Source organism: Cetorhinus maximus, chromosome 9 (genome assembly GCF_964194155.1).
Source record: "Cetorhinus maximus chromosome 9, sCetMax3.hap1.1, whole genome shotgun sequence".
NCBI classification, from domain to species: domain Eukaryota; kingdom Metazoa; phylum Chordata; class Chondrichthyes; order Lamniformes; family Cetorhinidae; genus Cetorhinus; species Cetorhinus maximus.
Window position 1 is genome coordinate 126,482,143 of NC_135887.1, and position 19,969 is coordinate 126,502,111.

The 19,969-nt window shown below is 43.8% G+C and overlaps 1 protein-coding gene across 2 annotated transcripts; it reads right to left on the reverse strand.

The window, feature by feature from the left end:
* Nucleotides 1-267: 267 nt before the first annotated feature.
* Nucleotides 268-11,446, reverse strand: dbx1a (developing brain homeobox 1a). 2 transcript variants are annotated; one of them, XM_078547895.1, is made up of 5 exons: nucleotides 11,218-11,446; nucleotides 4,003-4,377; nucleotides 3,264-3,365; nucleotides 1,168-1,370; nucleotides 268-992 (listed from the first exon to the last, which is right to left on the reverse strand). In XM_078547895.1, the coding sequence occupies exons 2-5, from the start codon at nucleotides 4,373-4,375 to the stop codon at nucleotides 660-662; spliced, it is 1,011 nt and encodes a 336-aa protein (XP_078404021.1). In that variant the 5' UTR covers nucleotides 4,376-4,377; nucleotides 11,218-11,446; the 3' UTR covers nucleotides 268-659. The 2 variants fall into 2 exon arrangements, with proteins under 2 accessions (XP_078404021.1, XP_078404022.1); XM_078547896.1 differs by lacking the exon at nucleotides 11,218-11,446 and having other exon boundaries at nucleotides 4,003-4,508.
* Nucleotides 11,447-19,969: the final 8,523 nt, after the last annotated feature.

Consider the following 19,969-nt stretch of genomic DNA (forward strand, 5'->3'; position numbering starts at 1 on the left):
GGACGTTTCTGAGAAAGGTGTGTTCCATTAAATTAAGCAGGGTATGTTATTTTAAGTTCATGATTTCAGGGGGAAAAAACTAATTGTGGTAACTTTCTCCCGGGAATGTGTATCAGACCATTATATCTATCTGGGTTAAGTTGAAGGGTTTCCTATGACCTACCCGATTACCCACTCCCTGTCACACCGGCTACTTCAGGGCTGCCTTTGGTATGAGATTCCCCGAAGCAAAACAGTGAAAATAGCTCTGACAGACACAACTTCTATCTTTTTAAACGCATCTCATAATGTCTACTTTTTAATTGGTATTATACAAAACGTTTATGATATAAACATTGTGCACCTATACACTGCAGAATGCAAAATAAAAACTTTCTTTATAAGTTATGACCTCAAAAGTCTACAATTTCAAGTTAAGTCATTAAAAAGTTTGCAAACTTTTAATTAAAATCTAATCAAACTATACGTATAGTCATTCATAATAATCTTGGTATAAAATATTCATACAACTCGCATAATTTGTACAAAAAAAAACTGTGTACAGATTACTGAAGCTGTGCACAGACAGCAGTTCGGGCACATAAAGATTCGGATTTTCCCCCTCCGACTTTGCAACCGATGAAAAAGTCCATTCGCAAAACGATCTGGAGGAGATAAGTTTATGAAACGGTTATTTCTTCCTCTTCCTCTGAGAAATACGTGTGCTGGCCAGTGTGTTGGTGTGACAGGAGGCGAAGGTGTGTGTCCATGCTGTCCAGGCTCTTGTAGTCTGGCGACTGACATATGGAAGATTTGGGACTGTCCCTGTCTCCCGTCTCCTCCTCGTCCCCTGAGTGGAGCCTGCAGGGTGACTTCTTCCCCACGTCGCTGAGGTCCGGGTGAGGGTTTAACTTCGTGGGTAACGTCTGCTCTCGACAGCCGCCAGCGGAGAGCAGCTCCCTTTCTTTAGAATTCCTCCATTTCATTCTTCTGTTCTGAAACCAAATCTTCACCTGTGTTTTTTTTAAAAAAAAAGAAAAGCGGTAAAGTTTGTTTTAAGATACTTCGGGAAAGGTGAGATGATCAGACGAGTTACACGCGACTGAAGGAGGGGGAGAGAGGGCCCCTGACAGGTTTTCAAGAGGAGTGTGAATGTGACTGATAGAGAGAATGTCGACTGTAAATCACCTGGGAATCTTTCAGTCCCAATTTGGCTGCCAGTTTGCGTCTATCTGGCTTGCTGATGTACTTCTGTTTTTGAAACATCTTCTCCAAAGCTTTCCGTTGCACATCCGAGAAAACAGCCCGACGGAGCATCCCTCTCCTGGGCTTGCCCCGAGCGGCGAGTGGCCAAGAGAATGTACCAGGGATGGGGACCACGGAGGAAGAGGCTGAGGAAGGAACATAGGAATTGTTTTACTTCAGTGAGGAAGATTGGGAAAACACCTGGGATATAACCTTTTGGGAAGCTAGGCGCAACAATGAGCCCTAATTCGATTAAAAGTTTGCATTATACACTTCAAAGATTATAAACGTCCAGTGAGCCCAAATATACTTCGAAGTTAATCCTGGTAACAGGCTCTAAGTAATTTCAAACGGGAGTTATGTTTGCACCTTATCTCTAACTTAGACCCTTGAGTTGCACACTGGAAAATAAATTCACTGGCACGCGTTTTGTGTGAATTCAGCGAGGAATAGCTGATGAACTTATATTGAGCACATTCGCTGGTTTCAAATGGTGTTGGTGTGACTTTTTTTTAAAAAAGGGAGAGTTTCTCCTTCTGATAGCTAATAGCAGACAGAAATTCTAATGAAGCGTGAATGGTAATTGTGTAGTAATGAACTAACAGAAAAAGACTGAGGACAGGCCGCTAAAGCCATATATTATTGGAACAAAAGAAATTTACACATTCACAATCTTAAACGAACTGCATGCCAAGATCATTGTGCGAATACTGATTACTGCGGGCCCTTTTCCCCCTCTCAAAACATTTTCATTAAATGGAGATGAAAAGCTATTTAAAAAGCTCAAACACTCCTAGTTGTGGTTTTTTTTTATAAAAAAACGTCCAGCTCGTGAATAAAGGCGGCGAAAGTCCCAACAGTTTGAACGAAGCTTCGTTTGGTAACGTTAAGCTGTGTGAGACATGTCAATTAAATGTGGAAGCTGTCAGGGGCTAGTGAAATGGAAATGCTATATCGGACAAAAAAGAGGGGGATGCTGTTTAATGAGAAGCAGAATGCTTACATCAGATATTTCGGGCTATTTCCTCTGGGAATTCCAGCTGAGTGGGCAATATAAGTAGGCAAAGAAATTGGATAAGTACATGGTTTGAAACTAGAGTACAGGGTGAATAAATTATTAGTTCAAAACTTTAACATGACTTTGAACAAGCGAAAAACTAGCACTTTTGAACACGAATTTGATTCAATTTGTCGAACTGGGCGAGCCATGAAAATGCTAAATCTTCATCTTCCCATGAATGTTTAGTCTTGCTGCAAAAAAAGTTATGTTGCTGTTACTCTGCCAATCTGAATATGAATCAGTTGAATAGAAAGCACTCGTTCACTCCGATGCATTTAGATTCTAATGGGTGACTTGTTTTGTGAGTCTTCCGGGCTCTGCACTTCTGTGCGGCAGTGAACTGAATCTTTGGCTACTTGTTAATAGGGAGACTCATGTGTCGGCGATATAATCAGGGCACTGGTAAATGTAAAATAAAATGACTCTCCACAGCCTGGGGGTGGGGTTGTGGGGGGGCTGTGAGGAGGTTGGGGTGGGGGGTGGGGAGGGGGTGTGTGTGGGGAGGTTGGGAGAGGGTGGGGGGAGTGGGGAGGTGGAGGTGGAAAGCTCTCTGGTGCTGAGACTGCGTGTGGTTGCTCAAAATGAAGCGGCGATTGGTCATGGTCCTCAAAGCTTTGTTAGGAATCATTGGTGAACTGCAGCGCTCTGTGGGAAAACTGCAGCCGTGAAGAGAAGCCAGCAGCCCCTCTGAGAATGGACCCGCCTCGAACTTAGTGCGTGACAATTCGTGCTAATTTGTAGATCATGGAATCAGAGCAGAATGTCAACCGTCACTGCATGTGCTAAATAGGGCATCAAATAACCGAGACTGATTCCGAACCGTTGTACTTCTAACAACCTCTGAACTACACTCTAACCCCCGGGACGGGCTGCAAAATATTGATTAAATATGCGTGAAGCGAGAGGACCACGGGCAGCAGTGGAGGGAGGGAGGGAGGGGGTGGGAGAGGGAGGGGGGGAGAAATCACAGGAGGCTCACCTGGCAAGTACGAGGAGCGGAGGAAGGGTTGGAAGGAGCCTTCAAAGTAAGGGAAGCAGAAAGCCTTCGGCGAAAGCCCTTGGATCAACGGGTGAGACGATTCTGCAAAATAACACAAGGATTAAAGTTTCAACCCCCGAGAACGTGTACTTTAATCACACACCCCTACTTAGCTCAAGACAAACAACTTAGAGCCATTTGGGAAAGGACAAGCACAGACTTTATGAAAACTTTTGGTATCATTTGGCTAATCTCAGACGTATTTACATGCCCTTCCCTCACTTAGATAACCTTATAAATTATTTACATAAACACATATACAGACCTCTAGATAACCACAGATTACTTAGGTCATCTTATATTGTATTGAAATGACAATGTGCTGCACTGAGGTAATCTTCTATTTTGTTCAGATTACCAAATGCTGTATTTAGATACGCTCACGTATTTAGATAACAATAAACTGCACTTCAGGACCCAAATACTGACACGGATTGACGATCCGTTGGCGAAGATTTCAGAAATCAGGTGCATAAATCAATCAAGACCAGTTTTTTTTTGTGTGTGGTTCTTTTACTTGAAACTGCCCTTATTCCGTTTGAAATGTTACAGAAAGGGGATCAAACTGTCCTTACAAAATAGGGCGGGAGCATGAATTAAAACTTCGTCCGCAATACGTAAACAATATTAGCATATGACCGCATTGTTCTTTTGATTGACACTGAGAGAGGACACTCACCGGTTCTTGGGGTTGACGAGAGTATGGCGTGGACGCCAAACTTTAGGTAATTGGAATCGTTGCTTGGAGAATTGGAGTTGTGTGGCGAGCATATTCCACTTGTGACAGAGCTGGCGATACTGACTTGTTCTGTTGTCACTGGGCTTGGGCTGGTGGTGGACCCAGAAGCTGGCGGAGAGAGGGTGGCGGACACAGATCGGGGCAGGTAGCTGGTGGGCCGGCTGATCCTCAACAGATCCTCCACCAGGAAGCTGGCCCCCATTGCATGGGAAGAAAAGGCGGACTGTAGAGACTGGGGCAAAGTGAGAGTCGGGGTTGGCCGCAAGAGGCCCGGGTACATTGCTGAAGGAGCAATCACACTTGGGAACATCATTTCTGCAGAAGGTGAGAGGGAGAAAGAGAGAAAGTTCCAATCAGTCCTGTTCGGCAGAGAGCTTTTTACCTCCCCCCCCCCCCACCAACTTTCCTTTCAGTAAGATCCAACTAGCAGCTCCAGCACTTTTCTACCATCGTCTCCTTATGCCTGATGTGTTTTATAGTGGCCAGCCTCGGTAAGTCTTTTCATATGTGACAGCTCTCACAATGAAGTTCAACAAAGTTCTCTACATGAGCTTCTTTTACTCCGAGCTTCTGGCTCGCCGATTGGTCCATTAGAGCAATTTATGATTGGATTAGACTTCATAAGCAAGCAATCACAATGGAGCTTCAACAAAGAAGGTGTAGCCATTAATTCTGAATACTGACCGCCTCTTTTGAATACATTGCTGAAGGGTTTGAGCGGGTTTTGTTTGGGTGCGATACACACGGGCTAATTAAAAGACAATTTTCCAAGTTTCCAATGACATTTTCCTCGTTTGAAAGGAATTATGAAAAGAAAGCACTAAATTTATTTGCTACCCCCGCTGTGCCTACAAAACTGGCCAATAAATATTCATATCTTACACTATAATCTCCTTGTGAATGGTACCTTGGGGTGGCAAGAGTGAGACGTTTAAACTGCAAGATTGTCCTTAACTAAGGGAAGTAAAATATTTATATATTTATATACAATTTTCAAGAAAAATTATTATGAGCTAAAATATAATAAAATAGAGTTTGGACTCTTAACGGTCCAGCAAGCTTAACTGTCTTCTTCAACTGTCTTCTTGTTTGTCCTACTGTGTTCTACAAGTAAATAAACTAGTTAATGATTTAAAAGTGACACAGATTATCACAAAAGCAAAATTTAGGATACGGATAATACATCTTGCTTACATGTGGGGAAGGTACGATTTGATCCATCTATGGTGCTCCCTCCTCAAAACCAACCCAAGCAGGAACGCTGAAACTTCCGTACGAAAACGTTGCCATACAAGACCAAAGAAAAAACGGGTACAAAGCACTATATTAGAAAGTGTTAATTTACAACATATGGTAGAGGAGGACAATGCTTAATGTGTCCTATGTGTTTAAAGACATTTGACCAAACAGTTAATACGTTTTAAAAAGGCTTGCAGCCTTTCTGATAAAGAACAAAGCCTGCCTGTTGCATGATTCCAAAATCGATCACATTGCTCTTCAGCGCCAGAACAGATGTGTCGAATATTATATTCTAGAAAAAGTCCTCTAATCTTTCAATATGCGGTGAAAGTGGGCAACAGCCATATTATCCTATTAACCGCGGCAACTGCATCAACTGTCACCATCAGCTGTTTTTTTTTTATTTACTCAACACAATGCTTCAAAAATCGTATTAGCCGACTTTCAGCAGCTTTATTCCTGTAGAAAATACGTTTTTCTCTCTCTCTCTCTCTCCCGCTGCACAGTGTCCTGCGTCAGCTGTAGATTATCCTCGTGTTCCTGTGTCAACGCAACAGACAAAAGTGCGTGCGCGGTTTAAACTCAGTGAGGGACAAAAAAAAAATGCTTCTGAACTTCAGCAATGGAGTTCAGGAGAGATATTAATTTATTTTAAAGTATATAAAGCCCGTTTTGCAAGATAACTGCAGTCACGTTAACGAATTGAATACGTGATTCGATCTCCAGCCACGTTATACATTTCGGATCACGTTGTCACTCTGTGCAAAATATATACTGCAGAAGCTGTACTGAAGCACTAATCGGTTTGGTTGTGAGTGAAGTCCTGAGGTTTTAGGCGCTGGCATCAGGAAACCTGAGAGACGACATGCAAAGAAAAAAAGAGGAAAATTCAACATTCAAGACTTTTAAACATTGAATTTGAATTTTCTGCCACACAAAATTAAATGCCTAACTTGGAAAGTAGCGGGCCAACTTCGGATCGGTTTGACCCCCCCCCCCAAAAAAGCGTTCTCATCAAATGGCACTTGTAGGGGGTTTGGGATGGTTAACAGGTAAAATGCAAACTCCCTGTTGTGCAACCTAATGCTGTGAACTGCCCGTCAACAGACATCTCTCAGGCATGCATCGAAATAGTTTCAGGAAATGTTGCTTCTTACGCAACTTAAAGCCTTTCATTGGCTAAATTTGATCTGCATGTCCTTTAATGAAGCATTTTGGATACACCTTATGCAGTACTCCTATCTGAGTGCATTGCATTTTGCCAGGTATAAACGGGCCCTTGTCGCATTATCAAACACGTCGTAAATTACTTGAGTAAACCTTTCTACCTGAAAATAACAACGGTGTTAGCCATTTGCTATTTTAACTAACTGTGGATGCGAATGTGGGAGAGAGACGAGGGATTGGGGGGGACAGAAGCATTCTTGAAGCATTCATTTTTTTTCTCTAAATTCACCAAAATTGTTAGCTTTTTGTAAGGCAACTGACACTTGAATTAGTCACACCAATTCTGTAAAAACTTTCTGATAAAAGTACGTAGAAAAGAGAAAATGCATAAATGAGATTCTCACGGCCTAAGTCTAAAATGCTTCGATAAGCAAACAATTGACAGACACCCAGGATTAGATTGATAATATGAGAGCGATGCGGTGAAATGAATTTTATGCCAGTTGAACGATTGATGGTCTATGCCAATGATCTCTAAACGTCAGCGGGTGGACTGGGGCAGAACATTAGCTCAGGACCTCAGAGACGACATAACGATTGAATTGAATCCTTCATGTGGTAAAATAGAACGTACTCGAAGCTGGAGAACCACCACCCCCACCACCCCCACAAAAAAATAATATGTCCGATTGATTGCCCAAAAGGCATCTGGGGAAATGGCGTGGGTCCGCCGCTTAAGATCAACCCTTTTGCTGCAGTTGCCTGATAGTTTTGTTTTCCAGTAATTATTAGGTCTGTTGGGTTGATTTACTCCGCATTATACCTATAAATTGGGCAGTTGTGCCTGTGTATAGGACAACTGCTGGCAGTTTTCTTTGCACTAAATCAGGATAACGACATTGACTGGGAGGTTGGGTCAAACCCATGCTGGGACACACGTGGATGTCGTTGCTTTCGATAAGGGCTGTGCCACACTCTTGACACTACTTGCAAAACAAAAAATTTCTGAACGGCACTAAGAAAAAAAAAGAGAGAACCAAACAAGCATTCAAAGTAAAATAAAGCATAAGCAGCAATGAAATTTGACTGAGAGATTTATTTTCGACAGATTTTTGAAGGATCTCTTTAGAAGTCCCTGGTCCCTGATAAGATCTGTGACTAATGTTGTTTGACCTATGCTCGTCCTTTTTGTACTTTCTGCCATTCATGTTGACGGTAGTTATCTCCATTTTTTTTAAAGTCACTCAGTTTCTTTGTAAGGCTGAACAGGGATTTTTTTTTTTTAAAAAAAGAGAACAGTTTACGGAAGAAAAGTTTTCTTCGGCTTGTGATTCAAAAATCCAATCCAAGAGCTTTTATCCCCATGAAATTGTCTGGCAGGCGTATGGTCGAGGCAGGGACACTAGCACCGTCTATTTACGCGCGCGCGCGCGCACACACACATACCACACTCGAAAAGTTTTATTTAAAGCTGCATCGTTCACCAAACGCACTTAAAATATCATCATTTAATAATAAATCACCTTTGCAGCAAACCGTGACCAAGCTGCAAGATGATAAGTATATTAGAACTGCTAGTCTTTCTGAGTTTAGCAAATAGATCTTCTGGCAAGGACGCTCCAAAACTTTTATATATATCTATATATATCTGCAGAACCCTCTACATAAACTGGATGTTACCAGACCCAGTGAACGTGCAGCGATTAAATAAGTTTACTCCACAACTATTGTCATCTAGAATGTCACCCACTCTTATCAATGGTTCAGACGGTGTGAATGTATTCCTGCTTTTTAATTGGGTCTAAATTAAGGCCAGTTGAAGGTGTATATAAAAACCAAACCATTTTCAGATTACCGAGTGAAGGGGGGTCCCTTGAAAACTGTCATTTCCCGACCCAGTTACTTAACACTCACCAGACTTCGCGTTCGACCATCCAAAATGTTTCAACCGTGGCTCCAGACCCACCCACAGTGCTCCCAATTCCTTCCCTCCACTTATTTTATGAAATCTGCTGTGTGCTTGCTCCCTTCCATAAAAAAAGAAGGATTTTTTTAATGTCGAAATGTATTTGATAAATTCGGAATTAATCCTAAAGCGATGACGGGCGATGAAACTCAATTATAGATCATAAACTAATCCATTTTAAAGGCCCCTTTGGGGTTGTTTTACAGCCTGTTGCCAAATGAGTGCTTTTCAGTCGTTGCAAATTAAATGAGACGGTCCCCGAAGCTGTGTTATAAAATGGTACTATAATTCGCGGGACAGGTAAGTTTATGGTCTGGGAGTCTCAGGGAGGAGGATGCAAATTGACCTCACAGAAGCCCGTTTTAATAGTATCCATTATGCCCCCTTTCAATAATTCTAAATGACTAAAATCGGGCAAAGAAAAATATTCACTAGCAGTTTTAGCCGATTCTAGCTGGAAACGCCAGCGAGTCTGCATTTGCCCTGACGAATGCCCTTTAAGGAACCCCTCATGCTCCCACAGAGTTGGTTTTCCACAGTATTTGGGACTGGCTCGCATTTTTGCAGTGACAGGGTAAAGACACCGGCTCTGCGATTGATGCATCAACGTGAGATGATGACCGATCTGCCAACAACAACAAGGGCTGATCAGCAACCCGAGAAGACATATTCCTCCAGAGATGAGACACACAAAGGGAAACCCTGTGTAAAGGGTTTCAACAAAGTGGCCTCTCCTCCCAGAATAAATAAGCCCGACCCACGGAAAGGGTCCATCTTTAGATCATCTCATCTGCACTTGGAAGAACTTTCAAACAATCTCAATTTTAAAAAGAAGAAAACAAAAATAAATGTTCTTATGGAGACTGTCACTCAATTACGTTCGTTCCTCTTGACCATAAACGGGATCCTAACTTGTCACCTTTTGAGTTTTTCTTTTCTCCCTCTCTTTAAATGAAAGCTCATTCTGTGTGTGAGCAGCATGTGAAAATTCTCGGGGTGATTTGATGCAGCGAGCTGAGGTAGGGTCTGAGCAACACAACAAAAGTGGGACTTGCTACCTTGCAGCTTTGCCAAATCACGCAGGCGTCTATCCGCTGCTCTCTCGTCAAGATCCCGCAATTTTTTCTTTTGCGCCAAAACAGTTAACCACCTGTCAGGCTGGGGCACAATAAGTGCGGCCAAAAGAGCTTTCCATGCATGTGTAATATATTTGTTCACCCATTCACTTAATGAAGCTGATAAATGTGAAGCAAACAATCGTCGAGTTAATCTATTTAGTAAAATGTTTTAAGAATTTCAGGCGATGTTAAGAAGGTAGTGTTGCCCACATTTTCATTCAAATGCGCCGTCCCCGTGCTTTGCCTTTCAGTGCCAAAGGACAACATTCTTGCGAATATAATTTATTATAAATGTGCTTTTAATGGGTTTAATTCGCCCGGCCAGCTGTTTTGCGCTATTTGGTAAGCAGAAAACAAACGTAGATGGATGGAAAGCTAGTTAAAATTAGTTTCGGTCACTGGGGCTAAGCCATATTTCCTGCAAACCATCTGCTTGATTGACACAATAGAAGGATTTTCGGAGGAATAGAATACAAGCTGAGAGTCCAACCGTTAGTATTTTCTGCACTTCTTTGTGAAGGTAAAGACCGCTAGCTGTCCTCATCTCTACCTTTCTGCCATTGCTCTGGCCGCAGGGAAGGTGGTGAATAACAGTACAGTATTACTGATTATTCCCTCCCCCTCCCCTCAACTACACACGCCCTAGCACTTTTATTTCCATTACTGGATACTTAGATTTCAGATCTTTGGCAAGGCTGACATTAATAGCGACACAGGCCTAATAAATCTCCAAGTACCGGACCACATTAGTTAACGCAACCTGTACCAATGGCAATGTATGATATATATGGCCACAGACACGCGAAATGGCTGCACCAGTTACGTCACCGCGAGATTCAGAGCTTTTTAAAAAAATGTTACAGGGCAACTATTTGATGTGCGGACGGTACCTGACGGAAATAGATTGGGGGAAATTTGTGGTTATGTAGCAACGTAATGGTTGCAAAGAAAAAAAGGCAATAATTGCACCTTTAATGCAGGAAATGATTAGCAGCACCGAGTTGTTGCGTCTGCTTTGTATCTGTTTTGTACATAGTAGGTGTTTGCAAATAGAAAGGCCCTGCATTTATAGAGCGCCGTTCACGACCTCAGGTAGTTGGAGACTAGCCACTGTTCCCTTGTATGAAGGGCAGTTGCGCCCGACAAGATCTGCCAAACAGCCAATGGCCAGATAATCTGTTCCAGTGATGTTGGGTGAGGGCAATGGCAAGGCTTCTGTGAAATTAATTAATCTTCAGGAAACTTCCTGAATCTCTCCCCGAACCCCGTGGGATCTTTTTAATGTCCATCCGAACCGGCAAGGCAGCCTTCACCCCCACCCCTTCAAGACGACCCCTCTGACAGTGCAACGCTCCTTGCTACACTGTGGTGCTTCAAGCATCAACTTTGGGCTCAACTCCCTGGAATCGGGATTGGAACCCAAAGGATGTCAAGCTGCCGTGTTCTGGAACTGCTCAGTCACTTGCCCGTCGGGATATTGCTGGGCCGAGCGTTTTCACTACCTCCCACGTTGCTTAGGCCACTTTAAGTAGCAACGCGAAACACGAAACTGAAAGTCAAAAGACGGTGATACAGCGACACCCGAGATCTCTCGAATGCAAACACCGCTTTAATCTTCCGCAAGGTGCTTGAACGGGAAACTACTCAAAAGCGCAGAGGACTCACCAAAAACTGACCAGCCTCAATTCTCCAGGAAGACATTCGAAAACCCCGGCTGAGATGGATAGATTATTTTTTCCCCTTAGGCACAGGGCACTAAAGGAATCTCGAAACGGGACTGGCGCATGAAGTTAAGATGCAGATCAGTCATGATCGAAGCGAATGGCGGAAGGGACTGGAGGGGCTGAATGGCCTGGCCCTATCCCTCAGCGCCTAACCATCTGAGTTCCGCTTCCGAGTTGGCGGTTTGGGGGAATATGTTTCCCGGAGGCACCACAAGACGGCAACATAATATGGTCAAAGGAAGCACTTGGCGGGACTGTGACTGTACACACGCCCATGGAGAAGGGATTTGCGATTATATGTTTATAGAAATGCGGGAATATCGCAACACGCCAAATTTCAGGCTGAAAGGAGCAACTCTACTTGGCGTCTTTCTCTACGTTCTCAGAGCAAATCAAGTCCAGAATAATGTAACACTTGTTAGAGAAACTGGGTGGATGTCACATTAACCATGGGCCAATTTCCGTTCACATCGTCGGTAATTTATAAAGAGCTCTCCCCTCCCACCCCCACCCCCCCCCCCCCCCAATCACTCCAACTGCAGCCAAGACTATTTTGCGACTAAAATAAGCCTTTCTCCATTTGTGTGAACTCCGATTTCCACGGCCGGACTTTCTGCCTGAAGCAACAAAAATCCCCTGGCCTTAAACTCTAACTCTGTTCATTAAGCCACGCTTTCTTTCTGTGCCAACCTCCCAGCTCCTCGGGGCTTTTTTACAAGGGGGCAGGCTGGGCATTTCCATTGGGAAAAGAACTCTGAAACTTTTTTTCTGATCTGCAGGTTTCCTTTACGTGTGACGCTCGCGGGGGGGGGAAAGTGTTGAACTTCAATGACTTGATGCGCCTCTGCGTTTGATCTCATTCTCAATTGCGTTTTGATGTAATTGCTTGAACGCGAAGTTCTTTTGGTGCTTCACACGGGCTTACTTTCCATTTTGCCAACTTTTCTTTCTGCAAGAGAGTTGAAACGGGTGTGTGACTTGTGTGGGGACAAAATAATAAGGATTCTGGTTAAGGGCATTACATAATCCCCTTAGTCTGGGTGATGGTATAGGGACCCCTCTTCTTTCTAGTGTGTCTTTGGAGGGGGGAGAGAGAGAGAGAGAGTGCGAGTCTACATGATAAATCAAAGCGGCTGCAAACGCACTTTGAGGAATGTATCAACTCTTTCGAGTTATCAACAGTCACAGATTGCAACTTCTTTCGAGTACAATCACAGTCCTTGGTTTTCCAGGAGTGGGACATGAACCCACAACCCTCTGATTCAAAGGCGAGGGTGCTATGAACTGAGCCACAGCTGACACCTCAACGCACTTTGAGGGCCAAGGGAGTCTTGATCAAGGGTTAGCAGGCCAGTGAGGAAAATTGGACGATATATAATTTATAAGCCGAAAACCTCTATCGATTCTATTTTATGTGAATTTCAATGCCTCGATCACAATAGCCAGGGAGCCATTTCCGAATGAAAGGCCTAACTTTATGACACGGGCTGGTTGGATGGCCCACGCGTATTTTGTCCCGTTCATTTGATCCTATTGTGGTTGGCAATTGGATTCAAGAAATGCAGCCAGAATCGGATCAAGAATGGGGATTATGATGGATACCAGGTAGTGAGTGAGGTGGGTGTATTCACCCGAACAGGGGAATGGTTTTCACGGGACGATGGGGGTGGGGTGGGGTGCGAATAATCAACATTTACACTCTGAGGTGTATAGGGTTTGATTCATTACACCGGGGCTGCGCTGTTAAGTTTGAGATTGTGAAAACCGCATATACATCAGGTTGTGAGGTGCAGCCTTCAGGTCTGGCGCGAATTGCAACCAGATTTTTTGCAATGCGGATCAGGAAAGCCCACTGCTTTTGAACCTTCTCGTTCGTACACACGACTTTCTTTAGTTGGCAGGTAACCGAGCCTTGTGAAAGGAGTTGGTGCAATGTTCCCGGACCGTGAGCCGCCCTTGTTTTATAAAAAAAAAAGTGATGTTATTGCGACAGACCATTCGCTAAATTCGGCGCAGTAACCTTCCCAATGGAGTGTGTGGGGGACAAGCACCGATTTAAAAATTCAACCTTTCCCGACCCGGAGCGGACTTGAGCTGACCAAGGCTTGTGCCAGTGTGAGGTTCCCCGCCGAGCGGTCCAGGGATCCCAATATATGGAAAAAAAACACTTGCTCTCAAAGCTCTGCTCCTGGAGCCTGGGGCTTGGGGGGACAGGGGAGTTCTTTCACTGATGGGTGTCGGGTCCCCCCCCCCACACAAGTAACAAGTGGCAGACTAGGGCTCATTCCAAATCGCTCTGTTTGAAAAATGTAAGGTTCTGAGTGAGAGCCCAGTGTGTTTCGTCCTCTGAATTGGTTCGGACGAAGTTTCAGAAGCATTTTACTGCGGCACAGGCACATTTTGAAGCCTGCATCTTTGCATCTCAGTGCCTCAGGTTGCTTTCCCTACTTTTTCTACCGGTTGTTCATAGAAAGTAACCTGTAGTGAAGTATCCTGCCTCTTGGACATCAGTCACGGTCCAATGTCTCCGACCTCTAATACCTTGGGAGACCCAATACTTAAAGTTCTCTTTTTAATCCATTTTGTACATCCTGAAATCAACCTGGAGTCAGTTTCCATGAGTTTTTTGAGGTTGGCGATAAAAGCCCGATTGAAACATACGAGGAAAAACAAGAGTAACATAATTGCAAATAGGTTGCATGGTGATGGATTTTAACATTTAATAGGCATGTGTTTTAAGCAAAGTTCTTACATAACGTTATTGCTTAGGTTGCTTCTGATATTTGCATTTTAAAATTCCTGCAGGATAAACGACCTTCTACAAACATGACTCTTTTTTTGGGGGTTCTTTAAACATCCTCTTTATATTTGATTGCTGGGGCCTGTTCGCAAGTTCTGGCCGTTGCAAACTCTGGCGTTACCAATCCCTTCTGCCAGACTCCACTGTCACAAGACTAGAATTTAGAAAGCAGCTCTTGAAAAGAAACAGTGGAAGGCGAGGACACCCTGTGCCAAAGCCCAGTCGCCTCTTGTAAATTCACATGCGGAAAATAAGATGGACGCCAATTTGTGGTCCAAGAAAAGGATGTTTGATCCTTTTTAAAATAAAAAAAACTTAGTATACCATTTCAAATAGATGAATCTGTCACCTGAGTAACGACTATATTTAAAAAGGCTTCGCCATTCATGTCACATTGGTGTAGTGAGGATTATGGCACAGCTAGGGGAGAGCGTGTGCACCATCTTAATGTGGCAGATGTGAAGACTGCAGATGGAGAAACGGCTCCGACTATACTTACGCTATCTTCCCGGTAAGATTCTCACTGGTAGGCAGAGAGCTGCAAGGAGCAATGGCAAATCTGCAGGGTCAGTTCAGCTCACAATGCACATGGCTTCTTATAGCGTTATCTGTGCAGGAATTGTACAGCTTCCAATTATATCGCGTTACCTTTTTTTCTATCAGGGCATTAGAGTTGATGGGGTAATCTTCCTCCATTCTGGTCCAGCTCTTGGCTACAATGTGAAATGATGTACCAGCTAATTGGATCTTAACTAAGAAGGATTGACAGTTGCCAAATAACTGCAGCAAGTTCATCATATGGTATTGTACAGGGTTTAATCTTGAAATACTGCAGTCAGTGCATTAATACAGATAGGTCACCAAGACTCCATATACACGCTGGCTACTGATCTGCCAGTAACCGTGTCTGTACCTTCTGGTTCCCAATCAAATTCAGGGCCAGCAGAGATATCTATAGGCATGGCAGACCTCCGTTCCCAACTGATGAAAACACTTTGAAAGTGCCACTGGGAACATCTGTGTTCTTAAAAATATTGAAGGAAGAATTGCCTTAAATTTAGGAATCATTCGATTGTTCAGGGGAGCCACTGAGCGCTAGAGTTATACCCCACCCAGTGTCAGACCCGCATGTTTAGAGGTAACTGCTCTGATACTGCTTGACCTCTGAGACAGACCATGGCCTGAGTTGCCCTGCCACTTCAGCATCAGCCTCTTTGCACTAAATCAAAAATGGCAGTGGGGAGATGGTGACATAGTGGGGATGTCGTTGGATGAGCAATCTCGAGGCCCAGGCTCATTTCTCTGGGGATAGTTCAAACGCCACCATGTAGCTGGTGGAATTTAAGTTTAATCAATAAATCCGGAATTGAAAGCAAGTCTCAGAGATGGTGACCATATCATCAATTTTCATAAAAACTCTTTGCCCTTTAGGGAAGGAAATCTGCCGTCCTTGTCTGGTCTGGCCTACATCTGACCCCAGGTCCACAGCAATGCGGTTGACTCTTCACTGCCCTCTGCAATGGCAAGCCACTTAGTTCAAGGACAGTTAGGGATGGGCAACAAATGCTGGCCTTATCAGCGATGTCCACATCCTGTTAAAGAATAAAGGAGTGTAGCTGCACCCAAAAGTGGCCACTTTGACTTTGAGGTAATACATATGATTTGCCACCCCTTATGTATCGCTCTTGAATGACATTTCATTTGACCACATTGTCAAACAAAATCTAACCCATTGATTTTTATGGAACCTAATTCAATTATCTATAGATTTCCTGAAGACTGAGCTACTGATGAGAGGAAAATGTTTCTTTAATTCCAATGTGCAGACTATAACTTTTTTTTGGTCTCATCATTAGCCATTGCTTATCGAAAGTCATGGTTTGATTTCTGTTCCTCCCTTCAAAAGCATTTTCTGCTCTTCTGTTTGTTTTGGGCTCAAAAATCTCAATGATGAACAAAAAAGTGCAATTGCTGGCAATGTTATAAAGAAAAAAATTGAAACTTCTGGTAAATTCAACAGGCCAGATAATATCAGTGAAAAGGAAAGAAGATATAATGGCCAGAATTTACAGGCAAAAAATTAGTGAGCTATTAGTTTGTAAAACAAAAATCTAGTAACTTGTGCTGAGGAAGAGATGTGACATGTGTTATGGAGTGCCACAATTCACTGGACGATTTGCTCCGCTCTGCAAAAATGGTATCTCATCTTCAGTCTCCCCACCCTCCAAGTGAACGTAGAAAAAAACTCAATGACCTCACCAGTGTTCCTAAGGTAAGAATCTTGCCTGTCAATTGAAATAATCTCTCTTCACAGTTGTGTCACCTGTAGCCCACTGCTCACAACTGTCTGCCACATTTAATTCTCCTTCAATCATGTGCCCCACCTCATACTCCTCCTAATCACACTCTGCACCAGTATTTCAACCCTCACCTCCCCAGACTTCACATCTTGGAAACAACAGATGAACTGTTCTACTATGACAGGCACATTCTCAAAATGTGTCACAGGGCTGTCACCAACATGCTCCAGTCTATATTGCAGGAGGATTTCGCACACAACATAAGGTAGGAGGTGGTGATTGGAGGAGACATCTACACCCTTTCCCATTGGGAAATTGGGAAAAGACATGCTGGTTACTGCAGGTAGGGAGAGAGTCATGGCTGTGGCAAGTGACAACTCTGACGGCAATGTCGCACAGAACTCATGTCGCAACAGTCTCATCCTAAATACGCTACATGGTGACCTGTGGTTACTTCCAGCAACAATTCATCTCTCCCTGATTTACCTTCACATTATATTCAAACCCTGTCCTTTACTTTCGTTTAAAATCAAGTGCCGGAAATGTCAAGTGCCACTTCAAGAAGAGTAGGCCATCTTTTCTGAAGATGCACCAGCACCTGATCTGACCATAGCAAACTCCAGCACAGTAACTGATAACATGTTTACTTTAGAGGGTAGGTAACAGGGTCTTCTCATGGTGAATGCCTGGATACAGAGGGCAAGAGGCTGGACAGGGTAATTGGATGCCACAGGTGCCAGCGCCCCAGAGGGTACAATCACAAATGAACTCTGCTGCGGTGGTCTGAGATGCTGACTTTGAGAGCCCAGTCTACTGCTTCTTCTTCTTGCATTGCTATACCTTCCCTTGTCGCTGTTCCATGCAGGTTATGGAAATCTGGGTGATGGGAAGTTGGGTGTAGCATTGTAGAAGGATTTGCAGGCTAAACAAAGCCTGCCAGGGATCACAACGTGAATGCTCCTTCTGTGACCGCATCTGCCCCACTCCCCTCACCAGTCTGCTGAAGAAAGATGATGGGCATGTAGCAGGAAATAGTGGATGCACTAGGCAGCCTGCCAGTGAGCTTATGAACAATAGCTCAGCTTGGAGCAGTCCAGCTCCAAACAGTTTCAGGACTTTTCATAAAACATGGAGGCAATTATGTTATACATAGAGTGAGTGGTCATTCCCATGAAGAAGTCTGTGGAACACACTATGATGAAATCTCTTGCTGAATTCAACGGTCAATCATATCAAATGACTACCATCGTCCCTCTGGGGGTTAGAGTTGACAGGGGCTTCCAGATCATCCCCTTACTCCTGCACTCTCCTTGTTTACAGCTATAAGTGATGAGGAGAATGGACATGGCTCCACAGGAGAGATACCTGCTATCCTCCCTCAGGGTGACATCTTGCCTACACCCCACCACCCACACTGCCAGTGCCTTTAGTGCTACACAGTAAGTAGAGCCAGACTGTCTCCACTCATGTTGAGTTGCTGCAGTCCGCAGTCTGGCCCTCCAGATCTGCAGGAGGTCGGCCACCATGACCATCTATAGTGTCCTCCATGGATGCTCAGCAGTCTTCCAACTCTTAAACAGTAGCCACAGGGGATGCACCTCATTGGAGGATGGGCACAGGTAAACCTGTCAGGCATTAAGATGTGCCACAAGGGAGATTCTTAATTATTCCTTAATAGCTATTGTACACATTTTGTTTTATTCTTTTATGCGGTGTGGCATTGCTGGCTAGGCCAGCATTTATTGCCCATTCCTAATTACCCCTTCTCAAGGGAGCAATAGTTTGGGTGAAGCATTCTTGGACGAGCTGCTGTCTGAGATCTGTGGCAGTTTGGAGTACAGGTGGTTGATGCTGGTTCTGTTCTTCCTCTCTCTGATTTGATTTTCCTCATTTACCAGCACTTTGTCCACTACTTGCTGCCCAGCTGGTGATAAGAGCTGATCCCTCAGTATTGTAAAGTCATGCAGCATGCAGCACACTTCTACAAATCTGGGAACATGTTCAAGGGTGTACTGCAAAGTTCCTCCTTAATGAATCAGGCAGTGCTTGAACTTACCAACAGCCTGCTCAATGCTATTTCTGGTGGCAGCACATTCAGGGAGTGCAACTCCTTTCTATTGGACAAGATTCAGGTTCGTGATGGAGAGCATGTGATGGACGTCAGTTCTTTTGTTCTTATTTGGACAAAGGTGGTAATGGCTCCGAGGCTGAAGCTGAGTGGCCCTGTCGGAATCCAAACTGAGCATCAATGAGCAGGTTGTTGCTGTGTAAGTGCTGCTTGATAGCACTGTCAAAGACATCTTCCATCCCTTTGCTGATGATTGAGTGGAGGCTGTTGGGGTGGTAATTGGATAGATTGGATTTGTCCAGCTCTTTGTGGACAGGACATACTTGGACAATTCTCCACATTGCCAGGTAGATGCCAGTGTTGTAGCTGTACTGGAACAGATGACTAAGGGCATGGCCAATTCTGATGCACAAGTCTTCATTACTACAGTGGGATGTTGTCAGGGCCCACGCATGCTACATTCAGTGCCTTCAGCCATTTCCAGATATCACATGGAGTGAATCAAATTGGCTGAAGACTGACCTCTGTAATGCTGGGGACCTGAGGAGGAGACCAACATGGATCATCAACTTGGCATTTCTGGCTGAAGATGGTTGCAAATGCACTAGCCTTGCCTTTTGCATTTATGTACATCATTGAGGTTGGGAGTGTTTCTGGAGCCTCCTCCTCCTGTTTGTTGCTTAATGGACCACCACTATTCTTGACTGAATGTGGCAGGACTGCAGAACTTTGATCCAATCCGTTCATTGTGGGGTCACTTAGCTCTGTCTTTGCAGTTTAGTATGTATAAAGTCCTGTGCTATTGCTTCATCAGGCTGGCACCTCATTTTAGGCATGCCTGATGCTGTTCCTGGCATGCCCTCCTGAACTCTTCATTCAGCCAGAGTTAATCCCCTGGTTTAATTGTCATAGTAGATTGAGGGAAATGCTGGGCCATTAGGTTACTGATTGTGAATGTCATGCTGTGAAGCTCATGATGTTGCTTGAAGAACTTTATCTCTTTTTAACCTGGGGAACACTCAGTAACCATGACACTTACTTTTTGAATAAGCAGGGCCTAACAGGTAAACTGATACTTTCTACATCTTAAATAATAATAAAAACAGAAAATGCTGGAAAAACCCAGCAGGTCTGATAGCATCTGTGGCGAGAGAAACAGAGTTAACGTTTCGAGTCTGTATGGCTCTTCTTCAGAGCAGAACTTTCTAGATTTTTGTGTGGCAGCTTTGCGCAAGTTCTGTGAACTCCAAAACAAGGATGCTAAACAATTTTCTTAATTAATGTCTGTTCAGTGGCTATTAAACATCTTGAGGAGCGAGAAAGGAAGATTATTATAGCTGCATTGTGTTGGCCGTTTAAAAAAGTATATAATTTCTTCCATTGAATTCGGGTTTGCAAAATTGACTGCAGAAAATGTGTGACTAACCACCATTTTAAATAGCAGCCATTAAAATCCTCAATAAATAGGGTTATTAATCCTTTTGTTTCTATATATATCCCAATATACTTAACTTCACGCAATCAG

What these genes read in the sequence shown, in the direction of transcription:
- dbx1a (XM_078547895.1), bottom strand. Translation starts at nt 4,375, where the DNA reads ATGATGTTCCCAAGTGTGATTGCTCCTTCAGCAATGTACCCGGGCCTC. An exon ending in CCGCTCCTCGTACTTGCCAG is followed by an intron (nt 1,371 to 3,263) that starts GTGAGCCTCCTG and finishes TTCCTTCCTCAG; the next exon opens with CCTCTTCCTCCGTGGTCCCC. An exon ending in TGGGACTGAAAGATTCCCAG is followed by an intron (nt 993 to 1,167) that starts GTGATTTACAGT and finishes AAAAAAACACAG; the next exon opens with GTGAAGATTTGGTTTCAGAA.